At 41.4% G+C, this 24941-nt stretch overlaps 1 protein-coding gene across 1 annotated transcript in view; it reads left to right on the top strand.

The window, feature by feature from the left end:
- The first annotated feature begins 510 nt into the window (after positions 1-510).
- OPTN (optineurin) overlaps positions 511-24941 on the top strand; it is a 38893-nt gene continuing 14462 nt past the window's right edge. Inside the window, 8 exon segments of the mRNA XM_036495228.2 lie at positions 511-703; positions 6749-6925; positions 10860-11062; positions 17408-17581; positions 19674-19747; positions 20319-20328; positions 22114-22211; positions 22213-22245. Of these exon segments, the coding sequence (XP_036351121.2) occupies positions 6760-6925; positions 10860-11062; positions 17408-17581; positions 19674-19747; positions 20319-20328; positions 22114-22211; positions 22213-22245 (758 nt within the window). The 5' untranslated portion in view covers positions 511-703; positions 6749-6759.

Here is a 24941-nt window from a genome sequence, read left to right as displayed (position 1 = left end):
CTAAAATGGCTCCCAGAGATAACTGAGGTCAACCTTGCTGGCCTGCAGCATCAGCAAGCCATCCAGGTGTTTAGACACGTGGAGAACGACCACCTAAGGAGCATCTGCCGGTCTGTTTAGAAAGAAAGGCCTATTTTTTAAGAGCAAAATCGATTGGAAAAGTATGCTCGACCGTACTAGGATGTAAAAGCTTTAAAACAAACAAAAAAAAGATGTATGCCTCCACTTTCTTCTTTTCCTGAAGGCTACAACGACCCCCTGTGGCTCCGGCCTTGCATACTTCCGCAGGCAAGGTGCGGGGAGGGCCGACTCCGCCTCTTCGTTTAATTATAAGTCCATTTTAACAAACGCGGCCCCTGGGCGCCTCCGGTTGTCCCCAACTCACTGGTGCGCACAGCCGGCCCTGCGCGCTGCGCGGGGAAGCGGCGCGGGGAGGCACGCAGGAGCCGGAGGCGCGGCCTTGTGGGCGTGGCCGGGGCGTGGCCGGGGCGATCCCGGCGGCGGCCGGCGGCCGGTGCTGCGGTCAGCTGAGCGCGCGGGGCCGGAGGCGAGGCTCGGCGTCCGCCCCACCTAGGCTCCCGGAGCCCCCGCTGCCCCTGCCGTCACCCCGGGGCGGCGTCCGCATCCGGGTCCGGGGCCCTGCCCCCTGCGGCACGATGCCGAGGAAGCAGTGACCCCGAGGGAGGCCGAGCGCTGGCGGCGGGTGAGCCGGGGCCGGGGGTGGCAGGGACTGGACAGAGGTGGCTCCTGGTCTGGCGAGGGGTCTGTCCGTCCTGGAGGCGGTTCCCACCGTCCCTCCTCTGCGACCCGGAGCCTGTCAGGGTCGGGGTGGCCAGGAGTGCGGTGTTCCTCCTCCGGCGGGATGGCTGCTCTTGGGAGGTTTTCCAGGCCCTTGGCTCAGCCTGACCTGCTGTCAGGGACAGCCCCAGGGGCCCTGGTATCGTCCTCCTGCCCCCAACGCACCCCTCCGACCCGACTGGCCTCGAGCGAGTTCTCCTGGTTCGAGGGCCACGTCCTCCCGCAGGTTGGGAATGACTGTGCAGCCAGTTCTGTCTTATCAGGAGGAAGTGGGTGAAGGCCCACCTGGCGTTAACGAGGTGCCCGCGGGGACAGCGGAGAGCAGTGGTTCCGCTCTTGTCTAACTGGCTGGGCTGACTGCAGCTTGCAGGGAACCGGCAAGTCCGAAGTGGCTAGGAGAAGTGGGCTGTGTGCGAGAGGGACTTGAAGGTGAATGTGGCTTCTACCTTCCATCTGGAATGTGTAAACTGGAGGCAATCAGCACCGCCCGAGGAAAGTGAAACCTGGGTTGTGGCCTGGCCTCCACCTCCGGCAGAAGAAATGGGTGGAAGTGTGTGCCCTGGAAGTGTTAGACGATGGATGGGGAGCCCAAGTCTTAACTACGTAGGGCACCAGAGGTTCCAGAGCAGGGGCCAAGGCCAGGGACTACCTAAAGTGGCCTGTAAGGAGATGACAATGATTGATTTAGGTCTGCAGGGTGTTTTTTTTTTTTTTTAAATCTGGTTTTCTACTGGGCCAATTTTAGTATTGTATGCAACATTACAAAAGTAACAACTCTTCAGTTTGCATGTTAGTCCATGGAATATATTTAATCGCTGCCCTGACCCTGGCCTCTCAAAATCAAGATGTTGTTCTTGGAAAGGAACTGGTCAGTGTATTACCTTCCCACTGAACCCCTCCTTTAAGTATTAACACATAGATATTGTCTCTATAAAATATACCTTCTTCCCAGTCCCTGCTTTCCTAAACCTAATACACTTGACATACCTTGTAATTTCTTTAGTATTTTATGGAATAGTAAAAATCAAAATCAAAAATCAAAAGGGCCAAAATTAAACTTTTTATTTACTTTTGTGGAAATGCAGAGAGTGAAAGCTTTTTTTTTTTTTTTAACTGGTTCACTATCTAAATGCCTACAACACCTGGTGATAAGCTAGGCTGAAACCAGGACCCAGAACTGAATCTGAATCCAGGTCTCCCACTTGAGTGGCAGGGACCCAAGTTCTTGGACCATCACATTCTGCCTTCTAGTGTGCACATTAGCAGGAAGCTAAGATCAGGAGTGAAGCTGAGACTCAAACCCAGGCACCTGCCTGGGTTTTTTTGCTGGTTCACCCCCCCGCAAATACCTGCAACAGCTAGGGCTGGGTCAGGTGAAAGCCAAGAGCCTAGAGTTTCATCCAGGTCTCCCACGTGAGTTCGAGAACCAAAGGACTTGAGCCATCACCTGCTGCCTCCCTATATACACGTTAGTAGCAAGCTGGATCAGAAAGAGAAGCACTGGGACTCAGACACTGGCAGCTGACATCCCAGTCAGTGACTTAACCAGCCAAGTGCCTGCTCCTAAACTTACTTTTAAAAAAATAAAATGTTTCATTTGGAAAGAAAAACTATTCTAAAGTTTTCTTTTTTTTTTCCCCCTATGACATGTGTGTGAGGATTGAATAAGAGAATGTTACAAAGTAACATCCAGATGCCTTTGTAGTAACATTAAAAAGCAGTTCTAATCTGAAAAAAAAATCTTAACAGCTGATTTCAAGAATCTGGAAATGAATGCCATAAAACTGCAGAAAATTTCACCAATACTAGCATGCTGGGTTTGTCACCTAACAAAGTGAAGCTATTTTAAAGAATTTTAACTTAAAAATACCTCATTATACTTTCCTTTCATTTTCAACAAACACTGAGGGCCTGCTGTGAGCCAGTGTGTAGTGTGACTACGATGCTGATAATGTAGATTGATATTGATGGCAGGAAGTATGGGAAAGATGAGGAGGTTAAAGTGCAAAGTGCTCCTCTGCACTCAGAGGAGGGTGTTTATATTTACACAGCTTGTCATGTTCGAATCAACACTGACTCATCCCAGGCAAAAGGGGAGCCTTCTTTGCAAGCAGAGGACGGAGGCGAGGCGGGAGGCCAGAAGTCATGGGGGAAAGGCTGATGCAGACTCTGGAGGCCATGTTGATAGGAAGCTGAGACTGTCTTGTACGGGAGGATGGTACTCAGGGCAATGACTTCATGTTACAAAAAACCATCAAGGTAGTATGGCTGATGTGGAAAAGGTAGAAGGCAAACCATGTCAGGTTAAGCAGATTCACCCAACAGATTCTTACTGAATCCTTCTTTATATGTGTCAAGTAATGTTTTCACTGTTGAAGATACAGTAGTGGACAAAATAGGTAAAAACCCTGTCTTCCATGGAGGTCAACATTCCTGTAGTCCAAACAACAGGAAGACCTGGGCCAAGCCTGTGGGGAGAGGGTGGAAGGAGGTGGCACATTTTAGAAACATTTAAGGGATGGAAGTGATAGCATTTGGGAATGGGAATAATCAAGAATAACTCCTAGACTCCTGCCTGGTAAATAATTTAAATCTATTCTCATTTTCTGTATACTATAAAATATAAAATTAAATATAATATATATTTAAATATATTTAACATATATTTAATATATATAAATGAGGGTGCTTTTTAAAAAAAAAAATTGAAAAGCAGGATGACAGAGAGAAAGATCTTCCATTTTCTCATTTACTCTCTAAGTATTTTCAACAGCTAGTTCCGCACCAGGTCAAAGCCAGGAGTCCAGGATTCCATGCAAGCCTCCTACATATGTGGCAGGTGCGTTGGCAGGGAGCTGATTCGGAAGCTGAGCAGCCAGAAATTGAACCAGCACTCTGATATGGGAAGCTGGGGCTGCAAATAGCTTTTACCCACTCTGCCACAGCACAAGCCCTAGTCTGGTTTCTTTTACCCCATTTGTAGGATGTGTATTCTATAAGTCCTTTGCCCAGGGGTTTAGGTGATGTGATCTTGGAATCTTAGTCCCTTTATGAACCCAAACCCTGAAACACAGGGTTTCTTTTACTTCCTTATAAAATGTTGGTAAACTGGGAAGAGGAGATGTGTTGTTGCAGCAACTAGAATCATTTTTAATGGCATTATGGTTGTACCTGTGGACTTATAAGGAAATAAAGGAAAATCAGAAATACTTCTGAACAACTTTCAAGGCATCATCTTTTCTTCTTTTCCTTTTCTTCCTCTGCCCTTTCTTCCCCTCTTTTTTATTTGCTTTTCTCTTCCCTTTCCCTCTTTCCCTCTACTTCTGGGAAAGCCATTAAGGGTAAACAGGTCTACAGTAAAATGAAGCCAGACACATCTCAGATACCTGGTCAGATATCTATTGGATGCCTATGCCATGCATACTATAAGAACTGAATACCTGAGGAACTTTAATGTTGATGAGTAGATGATAGATACTAAGATTGTATCCTTAGGTCCACTAACAGTATTTTAATATTCCTCTGCAAAAGAGGTAGAAACACCATGATTTGGTAATCATTAGCACCAAGATCATTCCATGCAGGAATGACTTTTTGTAAAGTCAGAAATGGCATTCATCCAAATTGGGAGTTGGGGGATAAGGGATTTAAAAAAATAACAGTACATTTGAGTCATTTAATGCTAAGCACTTGTACACTTCAGTATTATACATTCTTTTTTTTATAATCTTTTTTTTTAAAGATTTATTTTTATTACAAAGTCAGATATACTGAGAGGAGGAGAGACAGAGAGGAAGTGGAGCTGCCGGGATTAGAACCAGCAGCCATATGGGATCAAGGCGAGGACCTTAAGCCACTAGGCCACGCTGCCGAGCCCGTGTATTATACATTCTTTCTAAATCAGTTCAGATATGTAAAACATGAAAGAAGTTCAAAACTTTATCAGTGCCTTTTACTTTCTAAAGTTGCCATCCTCATTACCTAACTTCATGGAACTACACTTTGTGCTGACTGCTTTAGTTGGGAGCCAGGCAGGCAGCCACTTACTGTCCCTGTCAGTGGTGAGACTGTCTCTGATTACCTGCCAGGTACCCTGGCCAGAAGCAGAGCACCAGGAGAGCCCACAGTACTGCTTCCTGTTGGTGTAGGGAAGCAATACTGCATTGCACATCTTTGGTATCCTTTCGATGTATGGATACCAAGCACACACGGGGCTATTAGCAGAGTGGGTGATTCTCCTGTCTCTCTCTTGCAATGACTGATTTAATACACAGTGACCTCTGCAACTAGAATAGGTCACAATGGTCCCATAATCGTGAGAGCCAATGGCTCTGAGGTCAGTGCCCTTGCTCCACTAAAACAGGGGCTCATGTCCAGGTTCCTTTCTCATCCCAGGGTCTTCAGTGGTGTCAGCAGCCTTCTACATTGTTGTGTAGCCTCCATCATTACTCACTTGTTAGAAAAATGATCTTGGAAACCTAAATATTGAAATAGCAATGTCATGTTTTTGCAGGCATTTTTGTGAACCTTAGCTACATACATTTTCACTATTGTAGAGTGGAGATGTATGTGTACACAGGGTCTGGGGAGAAGTTTCCTTTGCTTAGTATTGTATTAACATCTGTGTATATCTGCTCCTGATAAAGCGACATCATTTTCATGAAATGTGAGAAAGAGAATTTGCTTATAGTATGTAGCCAGGCATGGTAAAGATGTCTGAGTTTGCCCAAGTGGTAGATAATCCTGATATAGAGTTGAGATTCTCTCATCTATCTTACATGTACATAATGATTTCCCTTCAAAATAAGATGATAGATACAAAAAGTTACCAGAATATGCAATAACATGTCTTCATCATTTTAGTGTGTTTTGAAAGTGTGATGTTGAAGTCTAAGTATCCAACTGTACCTTTGTTGAATTACAAATCATCCTTGACCTCTGGCTGTACCACTCACTGACCTTGGATGAGCTATACACCTCCATGTACTCAGTGTCCTTGGCCATAAAATACTTAAATGATATGTCAGGTGTAGTTATTCAACACAGAATAAACATTAAAAAATATTCATTCTCCCTTTTCTGTTACTAAATATATAAGAAGTAGGGAGATGTTAAACTATTTCATTGAGAGAAACTTAACGCACCATATAGTTCACTCAAAAAGATTTTTAGGGGCCAGCATGGTAGCATACCAAGCTAATTCTCCACCTGTGGCACCAGTATCCCATATGGGCACTGGTTGAGTTCTGGCTGCTCTACTTCTGATCCAGCTCCCTGCCAAACAGTGGAGGACGGCCCAAGATCTTTGGCTTCTGAAGCCATGTTGGAGACCTGAAGAAAGTTCCTGGCTGCTAGCTTGCTACCAGCCCCAGCTCTGGCTGTTGCAGCCATCTGGGGAGTAACCCAGTGTATGGAGGATTCTCTCTCTCTCTCTCTCTTTCTCTCCCTCCCTCCCTCCCTTTCCCAGATCTGGCTGTTGCAGCCATTTGGGGAGTAACCCAGTGTATGGAGGATTCCCTCTCTTTCTCTTTCTCTTTCTCTTTCTCTTTCTCTTTCTCTCTCTCCCCCCCCCCAACACTTAAAAGTAAAATTTTAACAGTAATTTTCATGGGATCTGATATTTTGCCCAACTCTATAAATCCTATGAACATCATGATATACCTTTCCTTCTTCATTTCTCAATTTCTCACTATATATAATTTACCCCCTTATATATCACCCTAAACTTATACAGCATCCATATACGTATATCCTTGAAACTAGAACATAATTTTTATTCCTTTTTTTTTACTTAAAAAAAAGAATTGTAAATGTTCAAAGTGTAGTTGGAGAACAAGTAGACAACTTTAGAAATGAACATTAGTACTTGCAAGTGAATTTGTGGACCTTCTGGAGACTCCTGGCTGGCAGAAAGGAACAGCTATATTTTCAGTTTGTAACTTTTCCATAGGAGCTGCTGCCATGTCTCACCAACCTCTCAGCTCCCTGACTAAGAAGGGAGAAAGCCCCAATGAAACCACAGGAAATGGACCCCCCAGTCTGACTCACCCAAATCTGGATGCCTTCACCCCAGAGGAGCTGCTGCAGCAGATGAAAGAGCTCCTCGTTGAGAACCATCAGCTGAAAGGTAAGCAGGTTTTCTGCATTCACGGACCTTCAAGGCATTCAGTCTCTTTGTACCGGCTTGCAGATGAGCTCCCTCTCTCTGCTGCTTCTCTTGGCTGGAGAAAGGACAAAGCATTTAGCTTCTAGTAAGGCTAAAATGACTTTCTGCTGATTTTTGCTGAAATCGGGTAAGAATAAAAAGTATTCTGTGTATCACAGAGAAATAGCATAATGAAAGTTAACTTATGTAAAAGAAAAAAGAAAGGCTGCCATGATAACAGACTTAGTTCTAAATAACACCTCCTTAAGAGAAAGTTCTGATAACTCAAGCTTTGAATTTTTGACATGGCTAGTGTTGAAATCTAAGAGTAATAAGACCTTCCTCAGTCTCTGGTTATCAATAAATAGCTGTGTTAGAGTACAAGTAATCAAAATCAGTTTTCTTGAAACTTTTTAAGAACTAGAAATGACATTGGGCACACTAGTTCTGTGTAGAAATCAAAACCACTCAACCAATCAGAAAGCAGTAAGGTGAAGATGTGAAAATGTAAACTAGTACAATCATTATGGGAGACAGTGTGGAGATTACTCAGATACATGAAAATTGATCTAACATATGGCCCAGCCATTTCATTCCTGGAAATTTTTCCAAACAAAATCAAATCAGCCTATGAGTTATCTATACTCTCATGTTTATGGCAGCCCAATTCACAGACCTAAGTTATGGAATCAACCAAGATGCCCATCAATGGATGACTGGATAAGGAAAATGTGGTATAAAAACTATGAAATACTCCTCAGCCATAAGAAAAAAATAATGAAATCTTGTTTTTTTACAACTAAATGGATCCAACTGGGAACCATTATGCTTAGTGAAATAAGCCTGTCCCAAAAAGGCAAATATCATGTTTTCTCTGATCTGTGACAACTAAAACACAAAATACAAAAATGTAGTCTATATTAGTGAGATTGACATTCTGTGACTCAATTTTTATGTATAGCCTTTGTCTCTATTCCTAAATAGAAGGGTTTTATTTTTAGTTTTTATTTTATTTTTAATATTGTTTACCAAGTTGAGAGGGATACACACCCATGTGAGCCTCCATTTAGGGTGAGGAGGTTCAAAATATCCGGGAAGGTGGATGGGACAAATATTTCAGTTATTTTTTTCTCTCTCTTCTCTGTTCATTGAGGGGAAAGAGAAGGGAACTGTCAAACTAGAGTAGTACCTGGGAATGGGGGTACAGTCATTTGATGACACCTTAGACTCCATTGTGGAGAATAATATTCCAAGGGTGTTAACTTTATAGCTCTGAGACATTGTTGGCTTTGTTACACCAAGGTTGAGAAAATCTTTCCAAAGTCTGTTGGCTGACCAAGTCCACTTAAGTGTATTCACAGGCCCAGGAACATGCTGCAAAGTTTGGCCAGAAGAGTTGTCCAACCTGTTCTGCTTTCCATCCTCTGATGAGGCACTTGACATTATCTGCTGGCCTAGATGAGCTGGCTGTCACGTTCCCCATGTGCTTGTGGCTATGCTGTCCACTACACAGGCATCAGCAATCCCTAAACATGCACTCCAATGTCAAACCACATACTTTGTGAATGCTGGAATTTGAATCCAATTATCCAGTTGAGGAGTCCTGTAAGAACTATCACCTGGAGGGACCTCAGACTTGGATTCTTGAATGTGCCAACTAGTGCAGGGTCAGGCTTGGTCCATCACCTCTACCAGCCAATGCACATGCTAGTGCATGCAGCTTCCTTATCAGTTCTGCCCCCAACCCCATCACTCACACAAACTGATGTTGTCCACCACAGCCCAAGCGCTCATGCTCACCAGTGGGAACTGCGGCCTGGCAGGGGAGTGCCCAAAATTTCCCTGCCAGGCCCATTCCCAATCCTGGATCTCACATACGCCAATGGGTGTTTCAACCCAGCCTAGTATGGCCTGCCCCTAGTCTCAGCTCTAGCTGGCAGATATTTCAGACTAGCCTATCCCAGTGCAGCTCATACCCTGTTGTGACTCTCATGTATACCTGCAGATGCTGTAGCTGGCCCAGCCTGGCCTTCCCCCAGGTCATACCCACACATATGCTGACAAGTGTTGCAGCCTGGCCTGGCCTGGCCCACCCCCCAACCTTTGCTCTCATGCTCCCCAGCAGAAGCTGCCGGTTGGCAGGGGAGTTACCCAAGTTCCCCACCAGGCCTACTCCTACCCTGGATCTCACTCATGTCAGTGGTTCTACAGCCATGTTTAGCATGGTCTGCCCTCAGTCCTGGTCTTTGCAAGTGCCAGTGGGTGCTGTAGCCTGGCCCAGCCTGGCCTCCTCCCAACCCTGGCTACTGCAAGTGTTGGTGCATTCCATAGTCCAGCCTGGCTTGGCCCATCACCACCTAGGGGTTTTGTTTGTTCTTTTTCTATTTGCTATCACTGACATCTTTCCCTGATGGAGTACAAAGTCTGTGATTACAAAGTGAAGTGATCACTCTAAACTATTGCCAGCAACTGATGGAAACTGCCAATTTGCCATATTCATGTTCACAACATGCTAAATATACTCTGCTGTTACTTCATCCATGGAATGCCTACATGCCTAGAACAGAGAATTTTCACCATCTTTTGCCGTGGGACCTGACTTGCAGCAATCTATATTTAGATCAGAACTAATTATAAAGAGGTACAATAATTTTAACAGTAACATCAACCATCTTTTCAATAATTCCAATCTCTAACACTGCATATGCACTTTTACACATACTGATTAAACTAAATGCACAGCTCTTTCAGCTAACTATAAATCATAGCATTTTACAAGGAAAATGACTGACTAATGCAAATTTAACACATTAATCACAGCATGAATAACATCAGCAACAACGTCAACGACAAATAGTTTAGAGTGATGACAAATATTATTTTGATTTTTTTTTGTGTTATTTAGTTATGAGGAAAGTGTATGGTAAGCAGTCCATTTGATGGTTTACTAATTTCCTCGTTGTTGAGAAGTCCGAGTTGATTATGTATTTAATATGATAACCATTTGTGTGCTGTGAATTGCATTAAGAGTTATGTAGGGCAGAGTTGATGCTTACTAAATGTACAAAATGGATTGATGAGATTAGCCAGTTAAATCTTTTCACCAGTAAGGCACTCAACAGCCCATGAGATATTTATTAAAAATGTCAAGTAAATCCTCTTATTTTTGTATCATAGTGTCAAATAGCAGTAAAATAAACATGTTAAGATCCTTAATCTACTGCTATGTTTCACTGTAAAATTTACCTTTGTTAAAATTTACTTCTGTTCAGATTTGTTGAGACCGCACGTAAAAGTATCCTAATATTACTTTGGCTGGTATTTTCTAATTACTGTATAATATTTTGGGAATGCAAATTTTATTTGAATGTCAACTACAGTTAAGCATGTGCCATTTGTTTTTCTTACTCAGGTTTTGTAATTTGATGGAATGTTTTTATCACAATTTAATAAATGTTTGCTTTATTAAAAAAATAAAAAAAGAAAAACAAAAAAACAAAGTGAAGTGAAACAATACCATTGTGAAAAGAAAGGGAGGCAGGGAGGAAAAGAGGCAGGTAAGGAAGGAAGGAAGAGCGAGAAGGAGGGAGGGAGAGAGGGAGAAAGGAGAGAGGAGAAGGCAAGAGGGAAGGAAAGAGGAGGGTGGGTAGATAATGTGGCAGGAGGAAGAGTATAGTGGGAAATACTGCTGTGCTGCTGAATCTGTATCATGAAATATGTGAAATTTGTTCCCTCTATATAAATAAATTAAAGGAAAAAAACCCTACTCACGCTACTAAGGTCTTTGTCATGTTGGCCCTTGCACCCTGGCTAAGTCTGGCATCTTTAGATTCAGGGCCATGTGGGGAAGTGGGCTCTGGAGATTAGCTCATCAAAGTATGTCCACTCTCTTAGTTTTTGTGACTCTCTCACACAGAAGCCATGAAACTAAATAACCAAACTATGAAAGGACGATTTGAGGAGCTTTCAGCATGGACAGAGAAACAGAAGGAAGAACGCCAGTTGTTTGAGTTACAGAGCAAAGAATCCAAAGAGCGCATAATGGCCTTGAGTCTTGAAAATGAGAAGTTGAAAGAAGAGCTTGGAAAACTAAAAGGGAAGTCAGAAAAGTCATTTGAGGTGAGCAGACTTATCACTTGTGATTATATTTTCTGAATATTTGCAATAAAATCTCAACCAGACTCCCATTTAAAAATCTTTCATAATTCACACTAGACTGGTGTTTTGCATGGTTGTGGAAGAAGTGTTTTGGCTCAAAAGATTAGTTGCAGTTTTGAGAAAAACCTATTATTTTTATAAGGGGAATTTTTTTGTAAAGCATTAATTGTAGTGATTTTAGTCAAGAGTATTGAGGTTGTAGATCAATGTTTCAGTTGATTATAGATGGTGTAGGTGGGACCTCTGATTAGAACTATTCAATGTTTAATTTATGTCTTTGATATAAAATTTCATTTTGAAAGTCTGTTATTGATAATTTTCACTTCTTGACTTGTCCTTTCTCTCAGGGCAACAAAATGAACATTTTCTTACTTTCCATTTTCATTTTAAAAAATATTTGGCAAATACCATGTGATGAGAAGCTATAATTGAAGAGGGAGATAGATACATTTTTTAAAGATTTACTTATTTATATGGAAGGCGGAGTCTGCATAGAGAGGGAGAGGTCTTCCATCTGCCAGTTCACTCCCCAAATTGCCACAGTAGCCAGAATTGGACTGGTTCAAAACAAGGAACCAAGAGCTTTTTCTAATCTCGCACATGAGTGCAGAGGCCTATTTTAGGCCATCCTCCACTGTTTTCCCAGGCATATTAGCAGGCAGTCTGATTGGAAGTAGAGGAGCCAGGACTTGAACCAGTGCCAGTATGGGATGCCAGCATCTTTACTCACTGTGTCACAGCACCAGCCCCAATAGATACATTTTTTGCTGACCCAAATAACCCAGGAAATGTGCGTATGCCTTAAAATTGATGTCAGAGATCATGGTGAAGAAACAACAGATTCATTTGAAATCCCTGCCAGTATTCCATAGCTCACTGGGTATTGTAGGTTGACCTATACTCTTCTTTTTCTTTCAAACCTGGCATTTACCCTTTTTTGGATAAAGCACTGGGTTGCTTCAGGGAGAACTTACTTGGAGTATCATTGAGTTTTCCTGAGACTACCTTGAACTTCTTAATTTTAAAAAATTTGTTGGATGAACAAGGAATGAAAGAACAAAGAATAGGGAGAGATGATATAGTGTGACTTACAGCATGGAAAGTTACTTATAAATATATACATCTTATCAGTGAAATTACTCATCAACTCCTGGTCATGGAATGATAAAAACTTTTTGCTTGAATAAGTTTATATTTGTATCAGAGTGTCTGATTGTCAGTAAGATTTATCACATTTGATTGTTTTTCAGTTCAAAAAGTATTCAGTTGCCTCTTTGAGGAAAATGTTTCATTATCTAAACATTTTTATACAGTTCTTTTTTAAAGATTTATTATTTTTATTGGAAAGGCAGATTTACAGAGAAAAGATCTTTCATCTGCTAATTCACTCCCCAAGTGGCCTCAACAGTTAGAGCTGAGCCAATCTGAAGCCAGGAGCCAGAACTTCTTCTGGGTCTCCCACATGCGTGCTGGGTCCCAAGGCTTTTGGCCATCCTCCAACTGCTTTCCCAGACCACTAATCGGGAGCTGGATGGGAAGTAGAATAGCCAGGACATCAACAGCCAGGACACCACCATATGGGATGCCAGTGCTTACAGTCAGAGGATTAGCCAATTGAGCTATCATGCCTGTCCCCAGAGGTAAACTTCGTAAGAACTGATATCCTGGGGCCCGTCATGATGGCTCAGTAGCTAAATCCTCACCTTGCGTGTGCCAGGATCTCATTATAGGCGCTGGTTCATGTCCCAGCTGCTCCAATACCCTTCCACCTGCTTGTGGCCTTGGAAAGCAATAGAAGATGACCCAAAGCCTTGGGACCCAGCACATACATGGGAAACCTGGAAGGAGCTCCTGGCTCCTGGCTTTGGATTGGTTGAGCTCCAGCTGTTGTGGCCACTTGGGGAATGAACCAGTGGATGCAAGATCTTTTTTTGTCTCTCCTCTCTAAATTTGCCTTTCCAATAAAAATAAGATGAATATTTAGAAAAAAAGAAAAGGAAAAAATTGATACCCTTAAATCAATGAATATTCTTCTATTCTCTGTAAATACAGACCTTATAAGCTGTTTTTCTTCCTTGGTTTTTGGGGGTGTGAGGTGACCATTGCCTTCAGCCTGCTGGGATCTGTAACATGCAAGCCAAGGAGAAAGTTTCCAGAAGCATTCTTTCCGTCTGAGAAAGTCTGCCTTCAGGTTTTCTTGCAAGGTCCCAGAATTGGAATAACTTGACATTGTTATGGGGTGCAGCCAGTAATAGCCAGCACCCATTGACAGTGGGCAAATGAAATTTGGCTGTGTCCCCCAACCTCTGTCCTGAAGGTGGGTCCTACAGCAATGGAATAGTAATTGCATCCTCAACCACTTCCCCCACATCCTAAATGAGCCAGGATATTGCAAGTCCAATTAGTCTAGGCATTTTTAGTACAAGCCCAGTTCCTGTTCCTGTCCATCCTAACGAGCACTAATCAACTCTTTAGCCCACAACACTTAGGTATTCGCTCCTGCCCACCTGTGACTCACCTATCAACTGAGAGGGGACGGTATTGTGTTGTGTGTAACCACTCCCCTCACAAGCCCCTTTAAAAGGCCCGTGAAGCAGGGGCTCTCGCTCTCTTTCTGGCCAGGTGCTTCCGTTGCTTTGGCACCTCGACTCTTGGCTGACCCAGGACAGGTAATCCCCTGAGCATGGTCCCTGTGTGCTACTTAGATGGGACAATGGTCATAATGATGTTGTTTCTGGTCTGTGTACTATCTGGAGTTCCAGGAGGGGTGAGGCCTAGCAGTAGTAGAATGTGGGCAGAGAAGCCAGGGAAAGGTGAATGTCTGCAGCTTTGTAACTGTGTCTTGGTTCTTTGTGAGTGTGTCCAGGTTATTTGTTGCATGTCTCTTAGGATAACATATATTGTTGGGGAAGCTGGGACATAGGTCTTTAGCTTAATGGATGGACTTAAGGATGATGACCATTTGTTTCTTTTGGGATTATGATTAGGTGGATTGCTGTATGGACTTGTAATTTGCTATTGTGCTCTGTTGTCTTCAAGCTTGATTAATAAAGACTCCTTAATAAACCTTAGACATGTCTGGTGTGATCTCGCTCGCACCCTGTAACAACATTAGAAACTACTGCACTGGACAGCTGCTTTCAAGGCAGATGATGAGTGGCTCAACTCCCAAGCAGGATTCAGCCATGTAGCAGGGTGCTTGGCAAGGACAGTGGTGGCCCTTTAAAGCCCTTAGTCATCAGCTTTCATCCACCAAAATTGTGCTTCCCAAGCTCTTGCCATTGCCATGCTCCCTCTACTTTAGTCTGTTTCATGGACCATTTGAGAGAGTTTTGTTTGGATCCTCCTCTTCCTAACTTTGTGGAGCTCCTCGGCCTTCTCTGTCTTTTCTTGTTCAGACTAGCCCATACTTGCTGCTGTTCTCTACAGCTGTGTCATGCCGAATCCCATAAAACCTTTACGCTCATCCAAAGGACAGGGATTTCCATGGGAGCTCTGCCCTTTGATCCTGAGGCATAATTGGTTCCATAATGCATTGTGATTATCTCTACACATGGTTAAGCAAAAATCACTAGGTAGTCATTCCTCTAGAATTCCAAGATGACATATTCATTTGGGCACATTTCCAAGAAGGGAGATAGACAGGCTCTACACATACATGAAAAGACAAGTTAGATTCATGAAGGTCAATGATAAACAAGCAGAAGTGATGAAATAACAAATAATAGAGTTTGGAGGAGAGGTAAGGCGATAAACCACAAGAATAGTCCAGGAAAGGCAAGTATCTAAGTAGTAAAATAAAAGGAAATTTAAGTATTAGTTAACAAGGTGTTATGGACAAATAAGTGGATTCGTGATTCCCTAAGGATAATTAGAGATCCCCGTAACTGCAAGAAAATATAATAATCTGAGATTCTGTTACGTTCTGAGACTAATAATCCATACATCTCACACACCTATGTAATCTCTCTTTCCTGAGTTTGGCATTTGATGTAGCAGTTAAGACACATATCTTGGGCTCGGCAGCGTGGCCTAGTGGCTAAGGTCCTCGCCTTGATCCCATATCGCTGCTGGTTCTAATCCCGGCAGCTCCACTTCCTCTCTATCTCTCCTCCTCTCAGTATATCTGACTTTGTAATAAAAATAAAATAAATCTTTAAAAAAAAAAAAAAAAGACACATATCTTAATTGTGTATACTTATACCCCTGTTGCATGCCTCGATTTGAGTGCTGGCTCTGCTTCCAATTCCAGCTTCCTGTTAATGCACACTCCAAGGGATAGCAGGTTATGGCTGAAATACTTGGACACCTGCTACCCACGTATGAGACCTGGATTGGATTTTGGACTCCTTGGTTTTGACCAGGCCCAGCCCTGGCCTTTGCAGGCATTTGGGAAACAAACTAGTGGTAGAAAATCATTTTATCACTTGCCCTCAAACACAATGAAAATTAGCAATTAGAAGTTTTTAAAATGAGTAAATAAAATGTGACTATTTGCTACCCTTATGATAAATGGCTATCAAAAGCTCATTCTGTAAACTGTCCTTTGAGTAGTCCTAGAGGGTAAGGTGAAGATGGCTGATAAAGCTCTAGTCTTGCCTTAGCCTACTGGCTTCCTGGCTCTAGGCTCCGCAGTATCCTTGTCTTGTTTTTGTTCTTTAAATGTGTGTTGATTTGGCATGAGTCATTACTGAAAGAGAGTAGACTTCTAACCCTCCTTGCAAATGCAGAGGTAACTGTTTCACAATGAGTTGCTTTTCTGTGGCCAGAGGTTGTACCTCAGCCTGGGCCTGCTCTCTGTGGAGGAGGGGCACTGTCCAGAGGCAGTTGTGTTTCCAGTTAACACCAGTCCCTCTATTTTGTGGCTCCTGGTTTATGCTCTTTCTGATACTGTTTTGGTTCTGCTACAGGTCTCTGGATTTATTTAGCAAGTCTCAGAGCAGGGAAGGGAAAAGATAAAGCACAACTCAGTGTTGTCCGTCAGTTTGAGATGACCTACTTAAATTTCTTGTGTGGGTATTTGATCATGCTGTAAATTCCCAAGAAGAGTCATGATTTTTCTTTAAAATCTAATCGTAAGGTATTTGGTGTTTTATACAATGCTGTTAAGGGGTGTGAGTGTGTGTGTGTGTGTTTAATATCACTCATATGTACTTGTGATTTTGGAATGGGAACTCAAGAGTCATACAGTTCTCAGGAGGGAACCAGAGAGACCCAGAAGGTTATAATTGGGAGAGATGAAGTGGGGAAACCATGTAGTGCCACCTCTCCTTCTAACCCATGAAATCGTGTCAGGAACTGAAGCACATCTGCTCAAGACAGTATATACCCAGTGATAGCAGAGGGTGGACTGGATCGGTCTTCCTTACTCCCTTGTGAAAACACCACTTCTAAGCAAGGGCCTTCATTTAGGATTTAGTCATATCTAGTTATATGTAGACATTGCAATAGGGTGAGCATAACATGTTCTTGACATTAATGAAATATTAGTACTTGGTATTAATGTTTATAAAAGCTAATGTGTATACAAGCCTATAAATTTTAACTTTTCTTGTTTCTCAGCTGATTTTTAGCAGCCTTAAAGCACCAACACAGAATATCGTACTTTTCAGCCTGCACACTGAGTTTTGTTCCTTTCATTGTGTTTGGCTGTTACTGTACCATGCTTTGTCTTCTAACTAGAAAGAACAAGTGTGTGCAGAGTAAGAATATGCATTTGTGGGGAGGAGTTGATTATGGCAACATATTTTGTCTTTATTTTCTGGTTATTATAGTTTATGAGTCTACCAGTGCCAAAGTTTGGTTAGTTATTTCATAATATACTGTATAATAATTACTAATAAAATAATAATGCAGCTATATAAAATTACATTTCATATATTTGTTATAAGTATTATATACTATATAGCATAGTTATAACTTATATATCATATACTCATATATAATGTAAATTTCTTAAAATGTAAATAATATAGTTTACTGTAATAATGAAGTAGTAAAGTATCTAATAACATGTATTGTTATGCTTAATAGTAAAAATATTCCAGTTTGTTGAAGACTTGTATCATGAAGTTATTTCTAATTTCTATTATTTAGATACAGTAAAATAATGTAAAAACTTTCTATTGTAATTTTTATGTCAAAATAAACTTCCAAGTTGGTGCTATAATTTTCCACTTCAAAGCACAGAGGACAAAGACATAGAGAAACTGACCTGTCAGTGATGAGGAAGCAATCCAGTTTGATGGCCAAGTCCCTTATCTGATTGAATCTGCTTTTGTCTTTTTTTCCCCCTGTTACTTCCAGTGCCCTACTGGTGACTGTAGGCTTCCCAAGGGGGGAGCAGAGCAGGAAATGGACCAGCTAAAGATGCAGGTGGCACGCCTGCAGGCAGACCTTCAGAGTATTGTATCTGAGCTACAGCTCAAACTGAACTCCAGTGGCAACTCAGACCGCTCCTTTGTTGAACTTAGGATGGATGTGAGTTTCTCGCTTTTGGTTTTATTTTAAGCAAACTACAAAGCCTCAGCAAGACAGATGACACCAAAACCACTGTTTCTGGTCATCACAGGAAAGCTAAATAACAAGGGAAAAATGAGTGTAGTAAAGATGAGCTGTCTTTAATTTTTTTAAGTGTAACAATGCTTGTAGGGCTTGTCATAGCTGAAATTAAATTACCTTTTTGATAAAAGCACGGTTTTTTTTTCCTCCAATAGATTTTGAAAAAATCAATTCTCAAAACTGTGTTCAGCAATACTTTTAAGCTGGCCAGCATTATAATCAAATGCAGTAAATGAATGACTTTTAAGCACTTTTTCAAACAAAGATTCATAACAATGAGGGAGAAAAAAGGGAGAGTGCTGTCACTGTAGACTGAGGGGGCAACCTGACCTTTCCCTTCAACAGCAGCTGCTCAGAGACATCTGAGAGCTGATTGGAAGCCAGAGCTCAGATTCTAGTTGCTTTGCAGTGCAGAATGAAACCAGCAAATGAGGAGGTGTACATGTGCTGAGCGATTACTGAGTTCTTGGGAAGCATCTGCCATAGCTGTAGCTGCTGTACAGCAGTCCTAATAAAGAGCAAAGCAGCAGTGGCATTTGGCACAGCAGTTATGAGGCCCTTGGGAACCCCACATCCTAGGTCAAGTACCTAGTTTGAAATCCTGGCTCCACTCCCCATTCTAGCTTCTTGCACATGTACACCCTTTTGCAGACAGCAGGTAATGTTCAAGTAACTGAGTCCCTAGCTGCCATGGCTAGGGTTCCAGCCTCCTGGCTTCGACCTTGCTAGACACAGCTGTTGCAGGCATTTAGGAAGTGAACCAGTGGGTGAGAGCTCTCTGCCTTTCCCTGTCATTCTACTTCTCAAATAAAATGAAGTTAATTTAAAAAACAAGAAGAGCAAAACAGGTGAGGGCCTCTCCTTTGGACCATAAAAATGATTAGGTTATGAGGAAGAAAAACACACAAGGATAAAATCCTTTGTCATTTTAGCTTTGTCACAGTACACATCTGACATTGGAAGAGAGATAAACTTTTTCTCCTGAAAGAAAGAACTTTGTAGATAAGTTGGGGCAAGTGGAGAACAAGTTGGTAAGTAGCTAAATTGTTGGATTTATCTGGAACATTTAGTGTGTGACTTTCTTTCTGATTCATTTGCTGCATTAAATTTCATGGAATTGAAAAATAGTTCTTAATAACTTTTCCATCCACATTTTTGATGCATTAATAGGGGCCCAAATCAAAAGAGAAATCAAATCAATTAAAACACTAATTGAAAAGCATACTTTGCCAGAGTTCCCTTTCTGTAAGTTACCAGATTATTAAAACAGAAGTTTGATCTGAGTTTTTAATCTGTTGCAAATAACTGATAAAGTTCAGGAAGCAGAAACAAACGTGTCAGAAGTTTCCAGATGAAACAGCTGCTTTCAGGGTGTGCTTTCAGGCACAGATGAGTGACAGTTTGTTAGTGTAAATGCATTTTGCTTGCTTTGCTTCTTCTGTGAACTGAAAAATATTGCCCCAAATTTAGGAAGAATATATCCAAAGTACTTAGAACCCATCCTACCTATCTTATGCAGTTTTTATTTTCCCTGTTATTTAATACAGTACAAACTAAGTCTTAGTCTGCATGTCACTCCAGTGGCCAATGGCATATGCAGATTTCCAGTGGAAGTCAGCTGGCAAAGACAGTGCTTTACAGGCCTCATTCAGAGAAAACTGCCCATTTTCAGCTTTGCTATGTGACCTTAGTCTAGGGAAAGAGGAGAGAGAAGAGAGAGGGGAAGAGAGGCTTTCATGTCGACTGAGTTCTGTGGAGTGTGTTCAGTGAGAGAAGACTGACCTTCATACCTTACTTAGCCCAGTTATTTATAATCCTGAGAATGGGGGATGGGGAGGAGCAGGGCTGCAAGGAGTACATTTTCACTTCATTTGAATGACTCAAACATTTAATATTTAAATGTTGACTTGTGAACCATCAAAGTCCTTAATCTTTCATTTGCTTTTGACAAAGAATTTGTCTTGCACACATATTGCATTTAAATAAAACCCTTTCATCTCTGTTCTTATAGGAGACAGAAGCAAATGGGACCGTAAAACAAATCAAGAATAGTCCCAGACCCACGAGAATGGACTCAGTTAGCACGTATGTGAATAAAGCCAAGGGCTCTCAGACCAACTGGGCAGTCTTGTCACTCTGAGCTTATCTTGGGAGGAAGGGGTGTGCAGAAAAAGGGGTCCATCCTAACAGGCTGAAAGAGTAACTTCTTCCTAATTTATATCATGACCTTTAAAGAATATTCAGTTTGAATGTGATTTAAGGTTGCAGCCAAAACTAGCAGAGTGGTATTCTTTGTTACATAACATAGTAAGTCTTCAATTGGATGCCCACATTCCATATCAGAGTTCTGATTTGCGTCCTGATGTCTCTATTTCCAGTTCAGCTTCCTCCATTAGCATCCTGAGAGTGGCAGATGGCATTCCAAGTGCTTGGCTTCACCCTGGCCCAGCTCTGGCTGTTGGATGTGGGTGGGATTTCAGGAGTGTGCCAGCAATACTTTCTGCCACTATGCCTTTCAAGTAAATGAAAATAAATCTTCTTGAAAAGACAGCAATATTAAACACAAGTTTTGGTGCCTCTTTAGGTTAATACTGACCACTAGTATTTCATCTCCATCATATTCAGTCATAAGAACATACCTGTTCCTAATGGAAAGATCCCTGTGTGCTAATTATTTATTAGAGCTGCTTAACCTGGACTAAACTTCCCAGCTTCCATAAGTAAGATATTTCCATTTTCCCTTCTCTGTTCACTCCTAATTGCAGACCATGGTGACCAAAGTTTAATGATCATCTATAATAATGACTGTTAGCCAACTCAGTCACTGTGCGTGTTAAAAGAACTGGGCCCATAAACTTCTTGATCCATGGCTGAAGCTGTGGCATAGCAGGTAAAACTGCACGTGTGATTCTAGTATTCCATATGGCTATCAGTTCCAGTCCTACCTGTTCCACTGAATATGCTATCAGTTTATCTTCTGTAAACATGTTGCTTTTGCAAGATACCATTGTCAGGGCCAGTGTTGTGGAGTAGAAACCAAGACCAACTATTTCTATAACACCAGCATCCCATGTGGATACTGGTTTGAGTCCTGGCTGCCCCCCTTCTGGTGCAGCTGCCTGCTGATGCACCTAGGAAGAGCAGCAGAGGATGGTCCAAGTGCTTGCCCCTGCCACCCATGTGGGAAGCCCAAATAAAGTTCTTTGCTCCTGCTCTACCCAGGCCAGCCCTGACCCATTGCAGCCACTGGAGAAGTGAACCAACAGATGGAAGACTCTCTCTCTGTAACTCTGCCTTTCAAATAAGTGAAAATAAATATTCTTTAAAATAGAAATAAAGAAGCTGTTGTCTGAAAATCTGTCTTCCTTCATAGACTCTTGACAACTTTTTCTATAGCTTAATGAGTATATCCAAAAAAAACTTAACATGAAAAAAAATCCTCTGCGATGTTTCTAAGCCCCTCTAAAATTAAACAATAAAAATAATATTCTTTCATCAAAGGAGTTGATGTAAAACTGTTCCCTTTTAAATTAAAAATTATTCTGTTTCCCCCCCAAACTATTTTTTTTTTAAATATGGAAAGACTTTCCTGAAAGTACAAGAAAGAAATAAAGTCTTGTTTGAAATTTTCAAGCAACTTCTTTCTCATGTATATCCAAATACAATGACCACTTCCACTCGTAAGCCACACTTTGATATTTTGAGTAATAGTAGCTCTGTATGCTGCACATGAGTACTCTGTGGAATCTGAGGCTGATTTCTAGGTTTCTGAGTTTAAGCTTTGAGCCCTGGCAACTGAGATTTACTCCTGGCTGTTTGTGAGATATGTGAACTTGAGTAAGCTACTGAAACACTAGCTGTTCTTTGCATTGTTGATGCATTCTGAATTTGTTATTGTAGTGATAGTCCTGGTTTTGCTTGCTTGTCATTGAAATGTCTCTTGAGCAGATTTTGAAATGGAGGGAAAAGTGTTTATGTGTAACAGTGCCTACATTTCTTTGCTTTAATTATTTGAAATCAGAAATTGTAAAGGCTTTCTGTCCTCTTGAAGAAACGACAGTGATCTGGGTGCATGGCCTGTAGGCCTTATCTGACTGCAGTCCTCCTGGAAACCAGATCTCTGGAAAGCCTGGCATCCTTGCTGAACTGTCTCCATGGGCTTTGTGCTACGGTGTTGTGTATACAATGGCCACTTACGATAGTGAAGGAAGTGGTGTAAGGTCAGCCTTTTTGGAGCCTCACTAGTAGTATACACACTTTGCCTAGCAGCATGCAGGAGCTGTCTTGGTAATTAGATAGGAGTTGATTGGAGAATGTTCTGGAAGTCAGTTCTTTATATTGGTTCCATTTATATTAGGCAACTCTATTCTTACGCTGTCTCTGAAATTTCCATTTTCTCCTGAAAGCCTTTTAGCCTTTGTATTGGATGTGGTGGTGTTGTTTTAATGTAGGAACAAATATACAGAAGTTGCCAGGAATTATTGAAACTTGAGGAATTAACTATCAGCCAGTTGCTACTTTGCCTAAGGGAAGGAAACCAGAAGGTAGACACTTGAAATTTCATTCAAGAAAGCCAAAGAAAGGTATGAAATCGCTTAACTTGAAATATACATACATTGTAGTTATAGCTTTATTAAAGCATAGTTAAAATCTCATAGAACTCACCCATTTAAACTACACATTCTAATGGTCTTAGAATATTCACAGGGTTGTGTAATCTTTACCAAAATATAATTTTATTTTTTAAAAATATTTATTTATTTGAAAGTCTAAATTAGAGAGAGAAAGGGACAGAGAGGGTCTTCTATCTGCTGGTTTACTGCCGAAATGCAAGAGGCATCTTAATCCCTGATTACAAAGCTTTAGTAAGTAAGACATTACAGTATTGAAATAAAAACCAACACACAGATCAATGTGACAGAACAGAGAACCCAGAAGTGTATATACATATGGCCAACTTATTTTTTACAAGGGTGCCAAGAGCATACAGTGATCATCTTTTTGATCAATGATTATGGATCAACTGGATATACATAAGTAGAAAATGGAATTAGATCTCTGTCTCTCATCATATGTAAAAAATAAACTCAGGATAGATCAAGGATCTAAATACAAGACCTGAAACAAATGACATTTCTAAAAGAAAACAAGGGAAATGTTTCAAAACACTTGTGCAAGTGATGACTTTTTGGATAAGAACCCAAAAAACACAGACAACAAAGCAAACCTAGACAGACAGGATTATATCAAACTTGGATGCTTCTCCACAACAAATGGCAGAGTACAGAGACACCTGACAGAATTGGGAAAGGTACTTTTCTGACAAAGGATTAGTATTCATAATATATCAAGAATTCAAAAAATGGTTTTTAAAAAACAACCAATCCAATTAAGAAGTAAGCAAAGGATCTGATTTGGACAATTCTCAAAAGAAATACAAATAGTGGCCACATGATGGTTCAGTTGGCTAATCCCCACCCTTTAAGTGCCAGCATCCCAGTTGGCCACCAGTTAGTTCATGTCCTGATGCTCCATTTCCCATCAGGTCCCTGATTGTAGCCCAGGAAAGCAGCAGAGGATAGGTCAATTCCTGGGGTCCCTGCACCTGTGTAGGAAACCCAGAAGCTTCTGGCTTCTGCCTTCTGGTAAGTTCAGCTCCAGCTGTAGACAACCACTTGGGGAGTGAATCAGCAGATGCAAGATCTTTCTCTCCTTCTTTCCATAAATCTGCCTTTCCAATAAAAACCAATAAATATTTATTTATTTTTTTTAAAGATTTATTCATTTTTATTACAGCCAGATATACAGAGAGGAGGAGAGACAGAGAGGAAGATCTTCCGTCCGATGATTCACTCCCCAAGTGAGCTGCAACGGGCCGGTGTGCGCCGATCCGAAGTCGGGAACCAGGAACCTCTTCCAGGTCTCCCACGCGGGTGCAGGGTCCCAATGCATTGGGCCGTCCTCGACTGCTTTCCCAGGCCACAAGCAGGGAGCTGGATGGGAAGTGGAGCTGCCGGGATTAGAACCGGCGCCCATATGGGATCCTGGGGCTTTCAAGGCGAGGACTTTAGCCGCTAGGCCACGCCGCCGGGCCCTAAATATTTATTTTTTAAAAAAATAAATACAATTGGCCAGTAAATGCAAGAAAAAATTCTGAACATCACTAGTTGCCAGGGAAATGCAAATAAAGAAACAATGGGATATCACTTCACCACTGTTAAAATAGCTAACACCAAAAAGAGTAGCAAACGCTGGCAGGGATATAAAAAAAGGAGAACTTTACACAGTGTTGGTGGCAATGTAAATTAGTACAACCACTATGAAAAACAGGATGGAGATTTCTTTTAAAACTAGAAAAGGGACTATCATATGATCCAGTAATCCCACTATGAGTATGCACCCAAGAGAAATAAAACCATTGTTTCAATATTTATTGCAGCACTATCCGCAATACCCAAGATATGGAATCAAGCATAGTATCTATCCGTAGGTGAATGGATAAAGAAAATATATATGTGTGTATGTGGAATATTAGTCTTAGAAGTCCTGTCATTTTCAAGACATTTACTGAAGTAAAGCATGTTAAATAAAATAAGGCAGACACAGAAAGACAAATACTACATGTTTTCCCTTATATATGGAAGCTAATAAAAACTCAACTTGAGCACAGATTGGTGATTGCTAGAAATTCGGAGGGGGACAGGTAAACAGGGTGCTTAGGTAATAGAGGTCAGATCAAATCCATATTAGATGAAAGAAGTGAGTTCTAAGTGTTACACATTTCCAGTGGAGAGACTGTGGTTTGCAATAGTATATAGACAAATACAAGAAAGAAACTCTAAGCCTCTAATTGTAAAGTAATATCAAAGGAGAGAAAATGTCAATTACCCTGTTTTGATCATTACACACACACGTACTGAAGTATCATGCTGTAGCACATAAATATATACAGGTATTTTTCATTTAAAAATAGTTAAAAGCAAAGCAAGAAAAAAATTGCAAGACCTCACATGTCTCTCACTCTAATGCTGCCTGTCATATAGATTAAACAGTCACAGGCAAGTCATCCCACTACAAATGATTTGGTATAAGAATGTCTCATTTCTTTGTTTTGTTTACACAAGCGCTTGCAAACTTTGGCGAATCCTATAAGTCTTTCCTTCTGTTCTGATTTTTTTTTTTTTAAGAAAGATTTATTGATTGATATGACAGGCCGAGTTACAGAGTCAGAGACAATCTTGATTGGCTTCCCAAACAGCCACAGCAGCCTGGGCTGGGC

This window comes from Ochotona princeps, chromosome 10 (assembly GCF_030435755.1).
Source record: "Ochotona princeps isolate mOchPri1 chromosome 10, mOchPri1.hap1, whole genome shotgun sequence".
NCBI lineage: Eukaryota > Metazoa > Chordata > Mammalia > Lagomorpha > Ochotonidae > Ochotona > Ochotona princeps.
The sequence above is the reverse complement of the archived record's forward strand: the minus strand, read 5'-3'. Positions and strand labels throughout refer to the sequence as shown.